The sequence below is a fragment of the Thermobia domestica genome, chromosome 3, assembly GCF_964235325.1.
Source record: "Thermobia domestica chromosome 3, izTheDome1.hap1.1, whole genome shotgun sequence".
Lineage (NCBI taxonomy): Eukaryota > Metazoa > Arthropoda > Insecta > Zygentoma > Lepismatidae > Thermobia > Thermobia domestica.
The window spans coordinates 310,911,743-310,927,231 of NC_137456.1; the positions used below are offsets into that span (position 1 = coordinate 310,911,743).

Consider the following 15,489-nt stretch of genomic DNA (forward strand, 5'->3'; position numbering starts at 1 on the left):
AGTTTGGGTTTGGTTACACTATATGTAGTTCTTCAGATATAAGGCCTACAAGAAAATTTTTGGTTGAAATATATTGGATCTTTTAATCCAATTGAATTAGGGGCGACAAAATTTTTGAACGGCCTCTAAATCGAGTTTTCGTATTTTGTACTGAATAAGCACATCAAGTGGTAGTTTGGGTTTGGCTACACTATATGTAGTTCTGCAGATATAAGGCCTACAAAATTCTTTTGATTGAAATTTATTGGATCTTTTGATCCAATATCTAATTAAAATGTGAAGAAACATGAACTAAATACAAACTTAATTTCTTTCATAAACTTTAAAAAACCCTATCCTACCCTCAACATGTCTAACCAAAGCCTAAGTAAGTAACAGAACTTCGTTATACTGTACACATTAAGTAACACTCATAAAGTAATAGAATTCGCGCTTTAATGGTAACATATATGCCACAATACTTACTTAAAAGCTACGAAGGTTGAATAAACTCACTATTTTAACTCAAAGTATTGTTTGTTTCTCTTTTAAAATGCTAAATTTATTTCTTAAATATGTAATTATGTATATATAAATAGTTGCAACTTTCGAAATGTGTTTTGTTGGTATATACTTGATTATAAGTTGACAATTTCAACTTTAATTTTTATAGATATTTTTACTTTTTATGGATGTAAGCAAGAACATACGGAGTTGTAACTTTCGAAACTTATTGTATTGGTGGCTAACTGGATATAAGTAGGTAATTTCCACTTTAATTTTACAGTTGCTCTAAAGTTTAGGAATACAGTAATCAAGAATACAAATCACTGCAAATTTCGAAGCTTGTTGTATTGGAGGAAATAAATCAAATTTCAATTTTACAGACGCTTTTATATTTTAAAGAATACAACCAAGAATATGATTAATAGCAATTTTCGAAACTTGTTGGTCGATAATAGGATACAAGTTGACAATTTCAACTTTGATTTTATAGATGCTTTTGTATTTTTAAGAATACACGTAATATCATAATTATAATTTTCAAAAGTTGTATGTTAGTGGATAATAAGTTGACAATTTCAAATTTGGTTTCGTAGATCTTTCCTGATAGTAGAAAAGCCTGTACGAAGAGTCGAAAGTAGTGCACATCTTATACAGAATGAAAGGCCAATATATCAGAAAGAGATAAATATATTTAAATATACTTTTCTGCAACTTTGAGAAGAAGAGAGCTTCCACGCAGTCGAAATATTAGCGCGCGTGGACCCGGGATCTTTTACCTTTTGACATATTAAATTTTCGACGTTTGCAGAGCATTCTAAAGCAATTAGGAAGTCATTTGAATTAAGAAATAGTGAACTTTGATTTGGAACCTAGATATAAACCATGATGGAATTCGATGTGTTGATCATATATTTCTCAATTATCGAGTTGCCGCTGATGATGGTTCATAGCTTTTACTACTAGAAACATCTGGTCTTGATTTGCCATTATGTTAACTAGGTTAAAGCATGCGACAGATTTTGAATTGAAAGGGCTCCAAAATAGTTAAGAGATAGAAAAGATAGAAAATTCTAAAATTAGTTCACACACACACACACACAGGGTGATATATACCTAGGTGTATATATATATATATATATATATATATATATATATATATAGGGTGATTTTTTTAACTTATGGATTTCATTTTGGTCTAGGTCTAGAATTTCTAACTGAAGTCCGAATTTCATGCGGTTTGTGGCAAACGATCAAGGAAGGAACTATGTTTACTGATTTAAATTCGTCCGTGGTAATGTCCGTCACGCCTCAAGATAAACACCAAATATTCTCCAGTACACCTTACAATTAGAATGAGGTGCGGTGTAGATTTGAGTTTTCTCCGTCAGATGGCAACCTCGCCAAGGTCAATAAGAAACAGGAAACTGGGCCGTTGTATTGGGAATTGTGATGTACAGTTCTGTACGAGTATGATCAGGACACAATGAGAAGAGTGTACTACTCGGAGCAACATGAGTTTTTGGAGAACAGAATCTGTTGCTGCTACGCAAAGGGCATTTAAAAACAAATTTGTCCCACGTTCTGCCCCAGACAGCAACAAATGGTCACTAGTGAATAAATTGGAAGAAACAGGATCGCTTCTGAGTGAGACAGGGAAGCATCGTACCTCACAGGCGGCTGTTGTGGAAGATGTCAGTTATCGACTCCTTAGGTCGCCCAAGAAATATCTCCGTCATTTGTAGCAAGAAACTGGCTATAGCTGTGCAACGTGTGATTTATGGGTGTTACAACTAATACTTAATTTTTATTCACATTAACACTTAATTTGTATTCTGCAATTCCGCTTCAAAAATCCAAAACCTCATTCCAATTGTAAGGTATACTGGAGAATATTTACTGTTTTCCTTGAGGTGTGATCAATACTACCCTGGATGAATTTAAAAAAGTAAACATTGTTCCATAAATCTCTCATCCTTCCTTGATCATTTGCCACAAACCGCATGGAAATCGGATTTCAGTTAGAAATTCTAGATTCAAGTGAAACACATGAGTTTTAAAAAATCACCCTGTATATATTTATATGGGATGTTTCAAACAGAGTCATCCGATTTAGAATGCAAATAGCATTCATAGGATAGAATACAGACGGTTCAGATCAGATTAATTTTATATTACAAAGCTAATCATGAAGTTTATATGCATAACAAATCATAGGTGCTCAATATGGCCTTCTCTGGATGCACGGCATATGTCCATACAGTAATCAAATTTGTTCCAAATTCCACATTTTTTTTTTCTGACACGCTGGTACTACCACTGGATCTGCCCTTACACAAACAATCCGTGTCTTAGAATTGTTTATACTATCGCCTAATGCTCTGAACGGTAGGATCTTGAACACCAAAGGTATGGTTGACAAAATTCACGCAGAACAGCTGTATGGGCTCATACTTCGCGAAGTGTAGAACGCAAAATGAATATTGCTGTGCAATCATTATTCTGACAAACAACAAATTGACTGGTGAAGGAAGTACGCTACTTCAACCTGTTGGCAACTGCGTTAACTTTAAGAATTTCTATTTTCCGACATTTGATTGTTGGTTTAAAATTAGGGCGACCATACTTCCCATTTTGACCAGGACAGTCCCTTTTTAGGGGTGTGTTCCGGCCGTCCCGTTAGTAGATGGAAAAACGTAGTACTTGTCCCGTTTTATGCAAGTGAAAGGAGTAAATAACGAAACCAGTATCTTTACTCCTTGTGAAAGAGACATTGACATGAAAGATGATGACATTGACATTGACGTGAAAGAGAATTGACCTGAAATTCCCTACATTAAACATGATCTATTGTTCGTAGTACTGCTCAGTTCAAGAGTTAAACTTCTCACCCATTGTAATATCAAGGATTCGAGCTAGGGCAAAGGAACAAATGCAGGCAGCATCATATCCTATTATATTGTAAGTTAAATGCTGTTTATATTTTATAGCTTATATATATATATATATATATATATATATATATATATATAATATGTTATATTCAATATAAATATATTAGGTGTTGCTAAGGTAAACAGGAATTAATTAATGCACTGACCTGTTTCTCATTTCTCATGATTTTTTTTAAAAAAGCCGGAACCTGTCCCGTTTTCAGCTGAAAATTTTATGGTCACCCTATTTAAAACGGATAAAATCTTGCTCAGTTAAGATTGTTTGAAATCAGACGATTCTTTTGAAACATCCTATATATATACTATGTGATCAAAGTATCCGGACACCCCCAAAACATACGTTTTTCATATTAGGTGATTGTGCCGCCACCTACTGCCAGGTACTCATTATCAGCGACCTCAGTAATCATTAGACATCGTGAGAAAGCAGAATGGGGCGCTCTGCGGAACTCACGGACTTCGAACGTGGTCAAGTAATTGGGTGTCACTTGTATCAGAAGTCTGTACGCGAGATTTCCACACTCCTAAACATCCCTAGGTCCACTGTGTCTGATGTGATAGTGAAGTGGAAACGTGAAGGGACACGTACAGCACAAAAGCGTATGGCCGACCTCGTCTGTTGACTGGTCTGCTGCCATTCCCTAAGAAACCTTCAGCACCTGATTTAAAGTATGCCTGCGAGAGTGGAAGCTGTCATCAAGGCTAAGGGTGGGAATATTTTGGGAAATGATGGTATGAATGATTCTACGCAAAACAGTTCATATGAATATAGGTCGTAATCTCAACGGTTTGAGAGCTACAGGTTGTGAACCATTTTTGACTTTGTTGAGTGTTGTTCACCCTGTAACTATCTTACAGAGGTAAGGCAGCGAATTTGAAAGCTGATGGAATTACCTTTCCAACGGTATGCAGCATGTGGCAGTATTGTTTTTGGAAGGGAAGCGATTGACGGAAATTTAAGAAAGTTAAGGTTATTTAAAGTTATTGGATCGCAACACTGATTCCAAATATCCCTCAATAACGTCTCTTCCAAAGATACCAATGCCACATATTGCATATCGTTGGAAAGGTCATCCCATCATCTTTCAAATTAGTTGTGTGGCATCTCTGTAGAATAACTACAGGGTGGGCAATACGCAATATAAAGTAAAAAATGGTTCACAAAATGTAGCTCTCAAATCGTTGAGATTAGGAACTATGTTCATATGATTTATTTATTTATTTATTTATTTTTGCTTAGAATGACCCACACTACCATTTCCCGAAATATTGCCCGTTCCTCCTGGAACACCCTGTATACTACAAAGGAGGATCAGAAACTAAGGTTACAAGGCCCTATATTTCTGGAGTTTCGTCTGTTATAGAGGAATGAGGAGTGTCCGGTAATTTTAATACATGGAGTTGGCAACTGTGCAGAGTTTCAGCTACTCGCAACCTGCGGCGCTAGTTGTAGGTAAACACAAATGGTGACTCGTTTGGAAAACTGGTCTCACGAAGAAGTCCGCTCAGTTATTCGATTTCTGTGGGCGAAAACCGAGGCTAAAATTCACCAGAAGATGGTAGAAGGTTTATGAAGAGACTATAACCCTTAAGAGATCCGGGGTTTTTCGGCTATTTTTTAGAATTTCAGTCAAGCAGCTATTGCATCGTCACTATTTATCCTAGGATCATCGTTCATACCTCATTCTCTTCAGAATGGAGCTGACTTTCAAATGATATCACTTGCATGCTCATACCATACACCAGGAGCGGGGAAAATGATGTCAAAGGGAACATTTCGGAGGGAAAATTTTTTCTCGCAATTTGGGCCCCTCTGGAGCGGCCCTGTGTGAACGTAGCCATCTAAAAAAATCTGATAAATAGTACTTGGTATACTGAATGTTTGTGCCAAATTTCAAGTTTCTATCTTGAACACCAAGGGCGGGAGAAATTTTATCAGGAATTCCCACCATGCCCCAAATTACCGTAAAACACCATGATCTCAGGTAAAAAATTTCCTGAGACATCCCAAATTACCCTAGGGTCATGTTTCGCCCATAATTCTCTTCAGAATAGAACTGCCTTTCAGACGGTATGACTCACGTGTCTCCATCATGTATCTAAGGCGGGAAAATGAGGAAAAACGGGATTTTTTGGGTCTAAATATCCTTTTTTCAACTTTTAGCCCCCTTGGACCCCCCTGTTTTAACGCAGAGATCTGAAAAAAATCTGGTAAATACTACTCGGTGGGCTGAATGTTTATGCACAATTCCAATTTTCCAGGTGCGAAAGTAAGCCCGTCAAACAAAAAAATATACCGACAATGTCCCATATTCCCGTATACAGAGGGAAATTTTTAAACATTCCCTGAGACATCCCTAATTACCCTAGGGTCTTGTTTCGCCCATCATTCTCTTCAGAAGAGAACTGCCTTTCAGGCGGTACTTGCCCCCATCATGTATCTAAGGCGGGAAAATCCCGTGAAAGGGATTTTTTGGTAAAAATTTCCCTTTTTCAACGTTTAGCCCCTCTGTACCCCCTGTTTTAACGCAGAAGTCTGATCAAAAAATCTGGAAAATACTACTCGGTGGACTGAATGTTTGTGCACAATTTCAATCTTCTAGGTGCAAAAATAAGCCATTACAAAAATAATACCGAAAATGTCCAAAATTCCCCTATACAGAAGTATATTTTGATAAAAATTCCCTGACACTTCCCTAATTACCCTAGGGCTATGTGTCGCACATCATTCTCTTCAGAATAGAACTGCCTTTCAGACGGTACCATTCACTTGTCTTCATCATGTATTTGAGGCGGGAAAATGAGGAAAAACGGGATTTTTGGATAAAAATATCCCTTTTTTCAACTTTTTGACCCTCTGGACCCCCCCTGTTTTAAAGCAGAAATCTGAAAAAAAAAATCTGGTAAATACTACTCGGTGGACTGCATGTTTGTGCAAAATTTCAATCTTCTACGTGCAAAAATAAGCTCGCCAAAAATACTTTACATACCCCCCCCCAAAAGGTATTACACGAAAATATAAATTTTAGACTTATGACGTCATCACCTCCTATGTCTCGACGCAGGAAGGTGTGAAACCATACGTAATGTCTTCTACAATGCCTCTGGACTTGAAAAAAAATAACTGGACGAAAAAGCTCAAATAGGAGAGTTATAACGCAATGTACCATGAAACACCCGTATGGTACAAATTGTACCATGGGATCCCTAAAGGGATAATGTCTCGTCAGCATGTCGCAGAATGGCGTTGAAAGTTTCCAGCTGGTGGTAGAGAAAACGTCAGCGACGAGAAGCGCGGTGGCCGACCCAGCATGGTATCAACAGATTTGAACACAGCTCGCATGAAGGAGCTGGTTCAGAACAGCAGGAGGATCACCTTACGGCTCGTCACATTGTGCACGATATTCTGCAGTACTTCAAAGACGTGAAACACTTCGTGACAACCAGCGCTGGATTAACCCGTCTGGAGGCCCGAGGCTAGAAAAAAAATATGTGGCTCCTGCTGACTTCACGTAATACATTTCTTTGACAGTGCAGTAGGAAAGTTAAGGTTATGTGTTTCTTATTTTTGGTCATATTTTATTTTATCTTCATGATTTTTTTTTATATATAGCCAGTTGAGATTTTGATCAGAGTGGAGGCTCGTGTCCATCTGGAGGCCCGGGGCTAGTGCTCTCAAACGGGTAGAGTTGTCGGGTCGGGTCAATCGGGTCAGCTCGGGTCGGGTCAACCGGGTCAACTCGGGTCGGCTTGTCGGGTCAGGTCAATCATGTCGGATCACGGTTCGGGTCGGGTCGGTCTTCAACCCGACCCGACCCGACCTGTTGAGAGCACTACCCGGGGCTATAGCCCCCCTACGCCCTCCCCTTAATCCGGCCCCGGTGACAACGTGTCTGAATACGCAAGGGCAGAATAGTTACCAGGAGGGAATCTTCAAATTCACCCCACAATGCGACAACTGCTTCCACCGATATGTAGACTATGTCGGAAAATAACCTAATGCATGTACTTTCTGTTGGCTGTGTTGGTTGTATGACATAATATATAAACGTTTCATTGAAGGCGTTGTAACCTTACTTTCCGACCATTCCTCGTAATTTCAATATTTGTTTTATATAATCAGGCCCGTATCCAGAGGGGTCTAGGGGGGCGGCCCCCCTAAATTTTTGCTGGCCCCCTAAAAGTTTTACAGTAGCCTTGCAAAAGAACTATAATATGGTGATGAACTATCATATGGTTGGATCGAGCCCCCCCTAACTTCAGCCGCCCCCTCCCTATATTTTTGGGCTGGCTACGGGCCTGTTTATAATACGAACTCAACGTTCTATATGATGTACTTTTAAACAATGAAATTACGGTGTACTACTGTATTATCATTGAGTTAGATAAAGACCTTTCGTGATGCCAGTGTACTTTTGTGTAAATCGTTATACGTAAATTTACTTCTGTTTTAAACCCGAATTAAAATTAGTAAAAACTACCATGTATGCCATTGCACATAAAATTAAATCGTTTCTAAAGAGAGAGAGAGAGAGAGAGACGCTTTATATATTAAAGTTTGCTAAAAAAAAAAAGTATTTTAAATGGTCTGATTCATCAATAAAAAGGAAAAAATGGCCAAAAATGAAACAAAATATGCATTTTTATATATATAATTTGTCTAAAACTTAAGATTTAAGAAGAATATTAATAATTAAATACTTACGTACAGAGATAGTGCAAGAGCATAATGCGTAGACGATGAGATGAGAAGAAATAAAGACAGCAGGTAAAAGAATTTGTTCACAACTCGTCTTGACTTCAACAACACGTCATCTCCAGACACATAGATTATTTTGATTTTGTTTCTTTTTTTTTTTTTTTTTTTTTAGAAAAAAAATAAATCGTTCACTTTAATGAGAAAAATAAAATTGGAATGTGGTGTAACTTACAGAACTTACGGAAATCAGCTGATACGAGTGGTTCATCATTGCGATGAGTAAGTTTAAGAGCACCACGATGTTAATAACAGAATAGGTTCCAAACATCAGCATTCCCCAGAAACGTGTAAAACTCTTGATGCCAGCTAACTCAAAGTTGTCCAAATCTATTAAACCAAATACTGCCCAGAAGAGTGTTTGCGTAGTCTCAAACAAACTACAAGAAATAATTTAAAAGAAATATTGTTAAGTAGTTTTAAGACGTTCTCTTTTCTAACGTTAATTTACTTTATTAAGTACATGCAAAACTACAGTTTAAAAAATATATATAGGATGAACCTGAAAGATGTGCACAAACATCGGGAGGTGATTCGTGACATCTAAAGAAGGAAAAAGCCCTCTTGCATGTTATAGAGTTTCATGTCGTATACGAGTGACAAGGGCGCCAACTTGACCATCGACAGTCTAATCCTGGCAATTGAGACGGAACAGAAAGATGTGCACAAACTATTTCTGTCTGCACAACTGGCTAATGTACCATTTTGATGATGTTCGTAGCCACATTTAACTGGTTTTGATGTCACGAATCACTTCCCGCAGTTTGTGTATATCTTTCTGTTTCGTTCCAATTGTCAGGATTCGATTGTCGATTCCAAGTTGGCTCGTCCACTTGTACGCAATGTAGTGTACCCTGTCACTCGTACACAACGCAGAAATCGACAACATGCACGAGGACTTTTTGTCTTCTATTGATGTCACGAATCATCTCCTGGAGTTTTTAGCATGTCTTTCAGGTTCACCCTGTATATAAAACTTATATGAATATTTCACTAGATAATTTTCTGAAAAAGATCAGCCATAATTTGCAATACACTGTATATAGCAAGATGACAATGATTTACAGTTACTGTAGTGCGTCGAAATATAGCACGAATCACCGCAGATATTGAAAATATTTTCCATTGACATTCTTAATGTACTACCATGAGCAAAATAAATGACGCGTCTCTTTATTTTGAAGTTTTTTGAAAATATCTCCGTTTTCTTTATATGTTCGAAATTTCGGAAGGTTTCCCCAGCAGGACAGGTTAATAACAAACCCGTTTTTAATATTTGTGTTAGATATTAGCTTAAAATAAAGAAATTAGAAGCAAAAAACATTAAATCGACAGAAATCTCGAGAATTACCAACTCTGCTAAAGTGGGAAATTTTCAAGAACACGAGGGAATTCTGCATTTCAACACGAAGCAGCGACATCTATGTCATTGAGAGAAATGTGGATTAAATCTACAAACTAAACTTTTAACGAATATTTCTAGTATGTCTTATTATATGCATTATCTGCAAACTCCAAATATATGAATATATGCTAAGTATTAACATAAAGATAGAGCAAATAGTGGAAATTATCTATGGAAAAGGACGAATTGGTATGACGATCGTAATGAAATTTCGTCTTTACCGGAACAGGCTAAGTTCACGTAAAAAAACAAATAGCTCAGTTAGTTAAAGCAATGAGTCTGTATGCTGAAGGTAGCGGGTTCGATCCCACGGAAGTGCTGTTGTCATTTTTATCTCTACACTACGGTTATTTTATTTATTTTTTATGTGGGAAAGAATTAAATTGTAACGTATGTGTAAAACTCATGACGATACCAAAAAAAGAAAAAAATGCCGTTGTCGCACTTGCATTAGCGTCCCTAATTTTGTTTGCAAACAGTTTCGTAATTATTTCCCCTGTGCTCACTGCTCACCATATGCTCGCTGGCGCATAACGAATGTTTCCCAGTAAATGTTAATTCTAATTTGGAGAATTTTATAAAGTTTCACAATATTTCTCACTAGATACTCTTCTATCTACGTGTTTGGATATTTTGATAACAGATGTCCCTATTAAATGTTTAATTTTCCCTAGATGTTTAATTACGGAAAAGTTTTACAATGTATTTGTATTGAATTGAAATTGTTTTGAATTTACTACATAAGGTAAGTAGACCGAAGGAGGAGAACTCAAGTAATTGATATTCTACGTAAAAGCAACCTATTGTAGAATGATGATGCTTCTTACCTTCAACACATAATCTTTACGTTAGAGAGTCAGACAGAGAAAAATCCTGGTTTTTCCTCCTCTATGACCACCCATCTTAAACCTCTACATATCACTGTTCGTCTCACAAAATTTCGGTGCTCCAAAAACATTCAAATAATAATAATAATAATAATAATAATAATAATAATAATAATAATAATAATAATAATAATAATAATAATAATAATCCTGAATATGCCATCCTTACATAATGTAAGGATATCTTAGTTTCCTAGTTTAAATCTTAAATATCTTAGTTTAAAATGATTTCTTTAGTACTTATTTGAGCAACCATGTAGGAGGGGGTACGACTTTTTATTTTGCCCCTCTCATTTCAGTACCCTTCCAACAGAAAGTAATTTTTGATAAGCAGGACAGACAAAATGAATAAGAAATATATTTACAGCATCCTCTCCCCTTTCATGATTGGAATATCACGTAATATTTTTTTATTCTACGAAAGATGGCCCTGTGCGGTTAGGGGTAGGTAACTAAAAAAATACCTAATATATAGCGCCCCTTGATTGTAATATTACCGCTTCTTTATTTGTACGAGGGAGCCCCTACACAATCAAGGGTGACAAAAAGAATAGGAAGAGTGTCTATTGATTCCAGTGGTGGATCCAGCACGAACTCCTGGGGGAGGGGAGTTGAAGTAAAACATTCTTTTGATGATGTGAAGCTGTCACAAATTACCACTTAACTAAACTAAACAATAGTGGGGGGAACCGGAACACAGTCAGTTTAAATTGATGTAAAAGTTTAATTTTTGGCTTCATATTAAAAGTTATGGTTTCAAATGAGAATTTCAGTCCAAGTGGTCAATCATCAAATCTCGTGGGGCTCTTCAGTGTAGGCTAATACGGCCCCCTTATGAGAAAAGGCAAAATTATTAACATGTTTATAACTTTCGAATTTTCCGTCTATTTTAAAGAAATTATTGGCTTCATATTAAAGCCTTGGCTTCAAATGACAATTTCAGTCCGTGTGGACAATGATCAAATCTCGGAGGGCTCTTCGGTGTAGGGGTTTCGGCTTCTTTATGGGACAAGATTCACGTAGTTGATATTGCAAAATTGTTTTGTATATATAAGTGGAAACTTGCACCATTTTGTTAATTTTACCTCGTATGTTTTGCAGATTCATATTCCAAGCAATAGTTACTTCGCAGAGCTAAAAGAAGGCACTTACTAGTTTCATTAAAATGAAATGTCTTTTATGAGAAGTTCTCATGGAGCCGACGAACGAATAGGCACCCAAACGTTGGTTAAGTCGAACGGTTGAAACCCGTTGAGCTCGCTACAATTATTATTATTATTATTATTATTATTATTATTATTATTATTATTATTATTATTATTAATAATAATAATAATAATAATAATAATAATAATAATAATAATAATAATAGAGCATTCACCTTTGGTGCATGGGGTCCGTGGCTCGATTCCACTTCGCGCCAAGTGAAATTTGAGGTGGACAAATACCGTGTGCATGGGTATGTGTTTTCTTGAGATTTTCCATTTTCCTCCCACTTTCTTCATTTCACCATTTCATTCATCATCATTCTCCCTTAGCGTAGGTGCATAATCGACCAACGTTAAACTAGATATTGCAATTTCAATAATAATAATAATAATAATTAATTCAACTGAAAGGACTGTAATTTATGTGGACAGCAATTATCATAAATATGAAACCATTATAAAAACAATGCTTTGAGTAGAAAGATAATCCTTTCCAAGTGTTAACGAATGCGCACGAGATAAGACATGTCTCGAGAAAGAGACAAGACGCGCTTTGTGACATCCAAGATAATACGAGGCAAATGTTTTGGATACGAGATAGCTTGTAAAATGTCTCGTCTTGTCTGGAATGTCTCGAAAACAAAAGTCTAAGTTTTAATATTATCTTTCAAGATCTATTCTCTCAGAAGTAGTTCTCTGCCTTAAAATTAATAACAACATTTGTGATTTAAAAAAAGATAAACAATGCCTAAAGTTAATAGTTAACTTTTCGAAAAGAAGCTTCATTAAGGGTGAACCTGAAAGATGTCCACAAACTTCGGGAGGTGATTCGTGACATCAAAAGGAGACAAATGGTCCTCTTGCAGTTTTCGAATTCAGCTTCGTTGTCGAGATACAGGGTTGCCAACTGGTCGTGTTTGAGAAACTCACTGAGAATAAATTCAAGTCCAAGAATAAACTACTACTCATATATTTTTCAGGTCAATTGACTTATACCATGTTGTAAGGTCAAATAGTTATTTATGAAGTGTGTACAAAATTCGCCAGGGTCTTTTCTGAGAAAATCGTCGAGAAAAAGTCACCTCCAAGAATAAACTACCCCTTGTAAATTTTTCTAAGAGAAATATCTGATACTGCAATATAGGGTTGTTAATTAAATATTGATTAATGAAAAATAAACAAAATTGTTAAAACCATTTTTGAGAAAATAGCGTTTTTCGATTTTCGGCTGTTTGTAAACCACACTTATTTTAGGTGGTAGGAAAAAATGGAAAAGCTCCTGTAAGAATACTAAGTAAACCCTACGTTTAAAATTTGGTGTAGATAAGTTGAACGGTATGGCCTCTAGGCGAGTGCATATAAAAGTATGCCGAACGGACGGACCGGAAGGACGGGTGTCGAAAAGTCACATTTTCGGTATGTAGACGCCATGAAACATGTAAATCCGTTGAAATCTGAATTTGATATTATTTTCATAATCACTATATTTTCTTCTCTCTTTTGTCGCTCGAAAAAGAAAAGCCTAAGTTTACCACAAAAAGCTAGGGAGTTTCTCAAAAAATATTCAATTACAGGGCCACCGCACTAAACTTTTTCAATTCAATTTCTTAACTGTGTTAGGCCGCAGTTGTTACTGAAGTGTGTATTTGGATAATACGAATAAAATTATCGTATTATTCAAATACATCGAATGTCAGATTATCGAATAAAAAACTTCGATTGAAGAAAATCCACACTACCAAACTAACTCACACTTTGAGCACATTTTCATTAGACATATAATAGACCAATTAATGCAATCATTGTTTATGAAATATGAAAAAAATCAAATGAGTCACTTTGGGAAAGTCGTTCAAAAAGAACACGTGAAGAGTAACCTACCTCTTGTGAATTGTTTCGAACAATGAGTTAAGATATACTTTTGGTTATTAATGAAATATTTATTTGCGAAATTTGAACAAAATCGCCTGTCGTTCGAGAAAATTGTCGGGGAAATAACCTTGACCCCAAAAATAAACTATCCGTTGTTTTCATAGAAATGACTTATATTAAAATATAGGGTTATTAATGAAATACTTATTTATGAATCATCAATAAAATTGTCCGAGTAATTTTTGAGAAAATCGTGAGGGAAAAATACCTCCCCGAATAAACTATCTCTTGAGGATTCTTTCAGGGTAAGCGAGTTATTCCATATTACTAGGTTTTTAATGAAATATTTATTTCTGAGTACGAACAAAATTGCTTGACTCATTTTTGAGAAAACCGTGGAGGAAAAACACCCCCAAGAGTAAACTACCCCTCGCATATTTTTTCAGGACAAACGAGTTTTGCCATATTGTTCGGTTATTAACGAAATATTTATTTTTGAAATATGAATAAACTCTTTTGAGTCGTTTTTGAGAAAATCGCCCAGACAACACTCCACCAAGAATAAACTACCCCTCGCATTTTTTTAGGACAAACGAGTTATGCCATATTGATAAGTTATTAATGAAATCTTTATTTATGAAATATGAACGAAAACATTTGAGTCCATTTTGAGAAAATCACTGAGAAAAAACTCACCCCCTTAGTATAAACTACCCCTTGTAGATTTTTCTCAGATAAATGCCTTATACCACAAAATAGGGCTGCTAATTAAATATTGATTTATAAAAAAAGAAAGAAAACAAGATCGTTAGAGCCAGTTATGAGAAAATATCTTTTTTCTATTTTCATCGTACAGGAAACTACCCTTGTTTTGGGAGTAGGAGGGAAATAAAAAAAACTATAGGAAATACTATGAAAATCTTAAACTAAAATTTGGTGCAGATAAGTTGAACGGTATGGCCTCTAGGCGAGTGCACAGAAAAGTGTAGCGAACGGACGGACGAACAGATAGACATGTATCGAAAAATAACTTTTTCGGTGTTAGGGGCTATAATACGTATAAATTCGTTGAAATCTCAAATTTGATTTTTTTTTTCGAACACCATACTTTCTTCTCTCATTTGTCACTTCAAAGTAAAAGGAACTCAGAACTACAGATAAAAGACACCTACTTTTACACATAGACATTATTTATTGATTTAAAACTGTTTTAGTTTGTGTCATTTCACTTCCAATTGAAAGGTTTTACAATGATTAACGGCATACCAATGACGAGACGGAAGTTTTCAGGAAGTAAATGCATTCAGAAGTCTAGATTGCATTACAGCTATCAGCCTGTTTTTATTTCTGCAATTGTTAACAGCTGTAATTTCGTCCAAACGCTGCATGAAATAATTTTTGGTTGACGTCATTGTGTTACTATTTTAGTATTGTTCTCTTCAGACTTGGTTGAAGTTTTGTCTTAACGGTTATACATTTTTTTCTTATTTCATCGTTACACATAAGAATAAAATGTTGTGGTGACTGGATAGATTCGAACCTACGAACATTGAGTTTTTATTCTTCGAACAATTTACCAATGGACCAAGCTTTGTCCTCACGTTAACGTACGGTTACAGGGTTTATTACGATTTAAATAAAATGGCTGGCTGTTAGAGTTTCCTGCCAAATATTTCGATAAAAAATTTTCATTGCTTCGTACATTGTTTAGATACACATTTTAGGAGAGTGAATTTTGGTGTATATAATAATTTCATGCCAGATAAAAGCTGGATAAGTTTTAATAACATGTTTCATATGTAGTTCTCAATAATAGACTTGTTGTTCGGGATGACGTTCCAAGGTTTAGCATTGACTAGCAGTTTTTGCTATTAATATCCCTTCTAGCAATATTGGCAGTAGACAAAAGTTAGCCCGTGTTAAA

At 35.9% G+C, this 15,489-nt stretch overlaps 1 protein-coding gene across 5 annotated transcripts in view; it reads right to left on the minus strand.

Moving 5' to 3' along the window:
* Trpgamma (Transient receptor potential cation channel gamma) overlaps positions 1-15,489 on the minus strand; it is a 1,754,629-nt gene that overhangs the window by 66,022 nt on the left and 1,673,118 nt on the right. For 3 of the 5 annotated variants that reach the window (XM_081752586.1, XM_081752587.1, XM_081752584.1), the window contains one exon: positions 8,369-8,573. In XM_081752586.1, coding sequence (XP_081608712.1) covers positions 8,369-8,573 — 205 coding nt within the window. The remainder of the gene's footprint in view (positions 1-8,368; positions 8,574-15,489) is intronic. The other 2 variants (XM_081752588.1, XM_081752585.1) reach the window with 1 other exon arrangement.